At 40.9% G+C, this 6,940-nt stretch overlaps 1 protein-coding gene across 1 annotated transcript; it reads left to right on the top strand.

Moving 5' to 3' along the window:
* Positions 1–1,953: 1,953 nt before the first annotated feature.
* Positions 1,954–3,340, top strand: gsx1 (GS homeobox 1). Its single transcript, XM_044371302.1, has 2 exons — positions 1,954–2,451; positions 2,561–3,340. Exons 1-2 carry the CDS (start codon positions 2,073–2,075, stop codon positions 2,911–2,913), a joined length of 732 nt encoding a protein of 243 aa, XP_044227237.1. The 5' UTR covers positions 1,954–2,072; the 3' UTR covers positions 2,914–3,340.
* Positions 3,341–6,940: the final 3,600 nt, after the last annotated feature.

Raw genomic sequence — 6,940 nt, 5'->3', positions numbered from 1 at the left:
TGTCTGCACGCAGTAGAAAAAGCTGCGTTTTGTTTAAGCCAAATTACACACAAATTAGTCTGTTTTATTCAATCTGGCAAACTCTTGAGAATGAAATAGTGCTTTAACATATAATAGAAACAATGGTGTTTTTTAATGGTTTGTTTTAAACACGTCATTAACTCATTAACTAATTAAGAATCTGATAGAATTGTATTTACAGGTTTCAGACATTGCAACGCGATTGGCAGACTGCTAAATGGCAAAAAATCCTGGCAGGGAATGAAAGAAAAGACTAATAAAAAAATTGAAAATGGCTCTTGCAGATATAACAGGTTTTTGTTCCAATGACTAGATCTCGTTAAAGGGTTTAACTGCTCCTAATTTGTACCTACTTTAATGGCGCACCCTAATTACAGGTCCTGTCTTTATGGAAGATTAGTGGTGTGAAGCTGAGCACATTAGGCCTCTTTTATGAGGAGATAAACAGATCATCATCACACCGTCATGTGGGTATGTTTTGGTAGCTGAAGGGCTCGTTCCCTGGACGTGATAATTTATGGGAAATGTTGCAGGTGACTAAAATAAATCTAAACAGATCATGAATTAACCCCAAACAACACATACCTCAAAAAATCAAAATGAATACTGCAGTTATGCATGTGGACTCGACTAGCTCACCATTATTTTGGCCTCGTGCAAACATAACGTCCCGAGGCGTTAGCTTGAGCCCAGTTAAGGATGTAGCTAATATATTTATCATTCATTTTAAGATATCAACAGATTATTGGTTTGTGTTCGCCTACCTAAGAAAGACAAAAAAAAAAGTAAACTCGGAGGAAGAGAAATCACATTCCACTATTTACTCACACATTACGGGTCCCGTCCCTTTGAAAGTCTTGTTCAGAGAGCCTTAAAGTGAAAGAAAATGTTTTCCTATTACTTAATTCAATCAGAGCGCGAGGCGGGGGCTTCACGCGCCGCGCATTGGGCTCCTCTATGACAGAGTCGCCTTTGTTGCGTCTATCCGCCGCTGTCACACACTTTAATTCGACTCTCTTTCTCTCTCATTGAAAACCCTCCACAATGACATTCAATAAGGGCCACAGAGTGAAAACCTGGTTATTTTTACATATTCTTTCCCCCGACTCGGCAGGGGCCCGAGCAAAGGAATTAATCACTGCTCTTTAACAGCACTGCCTTCAGGCAATGACTTGTCCCTTTTTTTGTGCCCAGAAATGACACATTAACCTTAAAATGGATATGCATAAACTTTACATTCAGCTGTTGCATTTATGTTTTGCGCTGTCAGTAAAGTAGCCACACATGTACAGAAGACCCGTCAGGCTGCACATAACGAATATTTAACCACAGCCACATGTGACACATATATACAGAAATTAATATAAGAATGATGGCTGTTTATTCAGGAAAAAAAAGACATGAAACAGTATATGTTTTACTGGCTTTACCTTCTCGTGATCTCCCCAGATAGTACAGGCATAATGAACATATAATTTTGAAAGAAATGATGGGAAATGTTATTAAAATGTGAATTTTCTGAAAGTTTTCACGAGTATTCTCCTCCCTGCCTTTGCTACACAGTTTAAAGACTATAAGATATAGTAACTTACACGTACACATACCTAATAGGCTGCTTAATGTCTAAGACAAAACTTGAATACATACACTGGCTTTCCGAATGTGACAGAAACGTTTTCTCTCGCAAATTTAAGCTGTGCTCTATGATAAAATGAGAGTGATGATAAAAGGGAGAATGGGCAGTGCCGCCTCTTGCGGCGTGGGTGGGGCTGACAAGAATAGACTACATTATGCAGTTCATTTAGTTAACAAGTGAAATAATGGGGAAGCGTGCAGTGGGAATGCCGAGAGAAAGGCACAAAACCCTATTGAGAGCTCTTGGCCGCTTACAGCGTAACCGTCACATGGCCGAACCGAGTCCACGGCGGCTATTTAAGGAGCTGCTGTGCGCCTTCAGCACCACTTCGCTGTCCACAGTCCCGAGGAGAGCAGGCTGACACCACGACGCGCCGGCTTCAACTTCAACCACGCTGAGCAACAAGTTTGCAAACATGCCGAGATCTTTTCTCGTGGATTCCTTGATTTTAAGGGAGGCAAGCGACAAAGGAAACGAGAACAATCCACCTTTATTTCCTTACGCCGTGCACTCGCCTCACCACCCGCACGGGCTGCCGGGCTCCTGCCACTCCAGGAAAGCCGGACTGCTGTGCTTCTGCCCGCTGTGCATGACCGCGCCCCAGCTCCACCCGTCCCCACCGACACTGCCGCTCCTGAAAGCGTCTTTTCCTCCCTTCACCTCACAGTATTGCCACTCAGCTCTGTCGAGGCAACACTCTTCATCCAACAGCGTCAACCTCAGCCACGGACCGGGGATATATCAAGCTGCGTACTCAGTCCCAGACCCGCGGCAGTTCCACTGCATCTCAATCGGTGAGTATTTTGACTAAACGAGTGCTGCTGAGTAAACAAAGCCACATTTCACCTGCTTTTCATAATATCTGCGTGGCTGACCATCTCATTCTCCATCTTATTTTCACAGAAAACAGCAACGGCAAACTTCAGAGCAGCAAACGCATGCGCACCGCCTTCACCAGCACACAACTTTTGGAGCTGGAGCGAGAGTTCACCTCCAACATGTACCTGTCCAGACTGAGGCGCATCGAGATCGCCACATACCTGAACTTGTCCGAGAAACAGGTGAAAATCTGGTTCCAGAATCGCAGAGTGAAGCACAAAAAGGAGGGAAAGAGCAGCGGCCAAAGGACTGGATCACATAACTGCAAATGCTCGTCCCTGTCAACCGCGAGATGCTCGGAGGAAGAGGAGGATGACATTCCCATATCTCCTTCCTCCTCCGAAAAAGACGACGTGGACCTGTCCGTCTCTCCATGAACTCCACCCTGCCTCCCCTTTGAAAGATTTTGGTCCTCATGGTTTTGAATACAGCCAAAAAAAGACTGTTCCACTTGTGTTCAGTCGTCTGTACATAGAAAGAGAATATTTAATCAGGGAATTGCCCTGAATTATTGTATAGCTGTATACATGTTGTACGTTTTGTATGTAGTTTTTTTCTGAAAACGGTCCATTTGTTGTTGCCAATCCTATGAGTATGATAGGCATATTTGTAAAGACAAACCCAAAATGACAAAAAAAACAATAGCAACATTGTTTCTTAGTATTTTGGGGAAGACAGTATTTTGTATACATGATGAATACTGGTTAGATTCATTCTGTGTGGATGGAACTGTGACTTCAAACTTGGAAAGCTGGAGAGAAATTCCCTCACTGTCACATCGCTGAGATCACCCTGAAAATTATATCTTCAGTGTAATTGAAAAATATTTATTTATTTAAAAATGTTGATACTTAAATAAAAATATTTCTGAGCGGTATAAACTGCGTTGTCTTGTGAGTTAAATGTTTTGGTCTTTACGCGCCACTGAGCGCGCACAGTGGCGCACATGGTAAACTTCAGCCAGGTTGATATGAGCAGTTTGGACTTTACTGGCTGCAGAAATTCAAATGAGGGAAAAAGTTGGTGTTGTGAATGTTAGATAATGACAATACTGTGTGATAATTTGGTCAAAAATGGTAACATTAATTACATCTCTACACATTTAAACTGGCTGCGCTGTATGTGGGAACGTGTGGATGTGCAGTACATTATCAGATATTTCAGACTCAGTTTCTTTGCAATTTTAAGCAATATATATTTTAATATTACTTTACATTAAGGTAAAACTGCTTTGCACAATGAGTGTTTGGTCTTCATGTTATGAGAAGATAAAGAAAAGGTTCATAATTTTTGCTCAAAGTGCCAAAAAGAAATTGGGATGGATAGTAATTTTTTTTTTAGATTCCCAGCCTGTCCTGCACATTGCAGACAAATAAAATGTGCTTGTGTATTCTGGGTACATTAGGCCATATGAGCTGAACTACATCCTGAACGAGTAAATGAAATGCTCGGTAATCTTTATCACGCAGAGGTGATAAAGACATTGTGAAAGGGTCCTCTTATGGGCTTTCCCTGGGGGACACTCAACCCAGATATCACTGCCTGGTCCTTTGGAGCTCTTTTCAAGTTTCACCCCGGCTGAAATGATCTGTCTCGTGTGACTGAGTTAATAATCAGCGTGGGTGTATAATGGTGCATCAGGATCGTGCATATCTTAAGATATCGATCTAACATGAAAATAAATGAGGAAAAGACACAGTTTGGTGTCCATGGCCCACATTGTTCTATTGTTAACGCACCAGTGTGCTCAAGTTTATTGTCGCTTTTATGAGCTCCAGGTGTGTTTTAGCCCTAATACAAGCCTCTTCTACTCAGCCAATATTATTTTTAAATAAAAAAACATAATTGTTAATTAGCATGTCATTTGATTTTGTTAATAAAAAATAATTAAAACCACAAAATGAAATACTGTGCCATGTCAAATAATACGCAACATTTTAAGAAATAAATCCAGTCTTTTAGGCAAAGTACTTCTGCAGGCTATTCTGGTTAAATTAGTCTAAAATTATGTATATATATATTTTTTTACTGTAGTTTAAAATATCTATGAATATCATGTCCAAAAAGAGGATACTATTGTTGGTTTAGCGTAAAGTTCCAGTTTTGTTCGCCTATTTTACGCACCGCTGCAGCTGCTCTGTGGCTGAATCTTTGCTTCTTAAAATGATATTTATTATGTTGAATAGGCTTTAAATTATATTTGCTTCCTTAGAAACGTATCTCTGGACTTTTTCAAAGGGAGAAAAAACTGTTCTTAAATTGCGTACAGCACGTTATCTGCATCAGTGTGCCTTTTTTGGACGTGAAGTTTCACTTGTAAACTTTCATTTAATTGTTCACTTAACCATTTTAACAAAACTCTAATATTTGCATTTGTTAAGATATGGGATTAGACTATTTTGTTAATTGCACCATAGAGCCCCATTTTGCTCACAACGTCCTCTGCAAAGCGCCCTTTATCCATTCAATAGCCCGGGGGTATGCGCCCTGGGGGAGCTTATACGCTCGGTGCTCCAAATGCTCAATTTATTTATTCTTAATTTTGTGCCGATCAATTCATTGAAGCAAAAAGGACTACGGTGTCTTTTTAAAAAGAAGAAAAGGGAATTGTGGACGTAACCTTGACGGAGCTGAGGAGAGGGCTCCCCTGACGCTGGAGAGCCGCTTGAGTCAACAGGCGCCCATCTAGCAGACTCGCCCCTGTCTTTATTCTGGCTAATTTTTTATTTACGGCTTTTCTTTGACATGTCTCTTATCTATCAGATTAAAAGAACAGCTTGTAACAAATCAGTCTGCACGATTTACAACAGCATTAAAAGGGGACAAAGGGAGCAGGCAGTCAGTACCTGAGAGTCTGGTAGACGGCGCGGCGCTGCAGCTGATTCGATGGTTTGAAAATACGCACGAAACAAAATACTTGAATCCTGAAAAAGAGCCTTTGTACGTTTCTTTAGAAATCAAGCAATTCTGCATGACAAAGGACAATTAATAAGCCGTCTTTTCACGACCAGCAGCTGGTTTCCCCGTCAAGGAAAGTTGGAAAAAATTCAGACTGAATGCGCGCAAAAGCCCTTTGCGCGCAGACAGCAACCCAAGGTGACCCATTTGGCACAGTTAAAATAACCAAGCCGAGGTAAAAGCGAGGGAACTGTCAAAAACATTTAAGCTGAAATATCTTGAAATTGCAAATCCCTTTATGTGGAGGGACGCTGCCGATGTGGGTTAGTCGTACAAAGGAGGTGGTTAAGTTGGAGAGGCTTTGGAAACGGACACGTGGCTTCTCAATGAGAGCTCTTTTGGACCCGCGTGGCTTGCTGTGGCACTGCACATTCAACTACTTTAAACTTATCCAGCTTAATAAATGTGTGTAGTCAACCCAACATGTTAACCTGATAACTTTAACAAAATACTTTATAAACCTTTAAACACTTTAGCACATTTATAACGTGTTTGTTTACTCGTTTTTACAGGACAAACGCCTGCTGCTCCAGGCTTGAAACCTCGCTTGTAAATGTGAAGTACTGAGTTATTGTTGGGAGAGGGAAGACTATTTTCAAGAGGATGCTTTTTTTAAAAAGCATCAAATGCTTCAATACGTTTTTATCTTCACATGTCATAACTTTATGTGTGTGGTGGCGGTTTTTATTTTGCGTACAGCTGCTTTTTTGCCAATAAACAGCCTATTGGAAGAAAATAGTTTACTGACATAAATATAGAAATCTGAGCATGTTTATCTTATCTGAAATGGCAAAAGTTTTACATTTGCATTAATACAGAGAAGGCAGCTAAATATAAATTCTATAACAGGTACTTTCTCCTATATTTTGGCACAACTTCACACTAACAACTCGACCTGGATCGATGCAACGGCAGCAGTTTAATTTGCTCAGGATGTTTTTTTAAAGGACTGTGGTTAAAGTGGGAAAATTCAACAGCAACACGTCTCATTATGGAACTGTTAGTGGTGACAAAGTGTGTACATCCTGCTCAAGTGTCAGGGAAGGAAACCGCTCGTCATTGCCTTGAACTCCCGAGTGTTTTCTGCTGCAACATTTGAACCCATTCAGCTGTTCATAATCTGTTTAACAGCTAATCAGTAATGTAAGATGAAGGACTGGCACGCAGCTTCACTTTTCCTCAGTTCGCCCCTCTAATTGAATATTCAACGCGCGCACCGCGCTGCTGCCTTTTTTCAGCGTGGTGAGAATACGCCTTTTTAATTCTCGGTCCATACACAAGCAGTGTCAAAGGTCGAGAAATAATGAACTGCGCAGACATGGAAGTGACCTCTGCAAGCGCCACCGCTCGTCCAGAATGAATGCTTCTAAGGGAGATTTTGTTAAAAATATATATATAATAGTGACATTTGGGTAAAATTACATTAGTATTTTTCTGCCATCGTAA

Source organism: Thunnus albacares, chromosome 13 (assembly GCF_914725855.1).
Source record: "Thunnus albacares chromosome 13, fThuAlb1.1, whole genome shotgun sequence".
Lineage (NCBI taxonomy): Eukaryota > Metazoa > Chordata > Actinopteri > Scombriformes > Scombridae > Thunnus > Thunnus albacares.
Note: the sequence above shows the minus strand (reverse complement) of the source record. Positions and strands in the feature narration are given on the sequence as shown.

Bases quoted from the DNA above. Each gene is read 5' to 3' on its own strand.
- gsx1 (XM_044371302.1), top strand. From the start codon at position 2,073: ATGCCGAGATCTTTTCTCGTGGATTCCTTGATTTTAAGGGAGGCAAGC. The intron at 2,452-2,560 runs GTGAGTATTTTG...TTATTTTCACAG, and splicing joins GTTCCACTGCATCTCAATCG to AAAACAGCAACGGCAAACTT.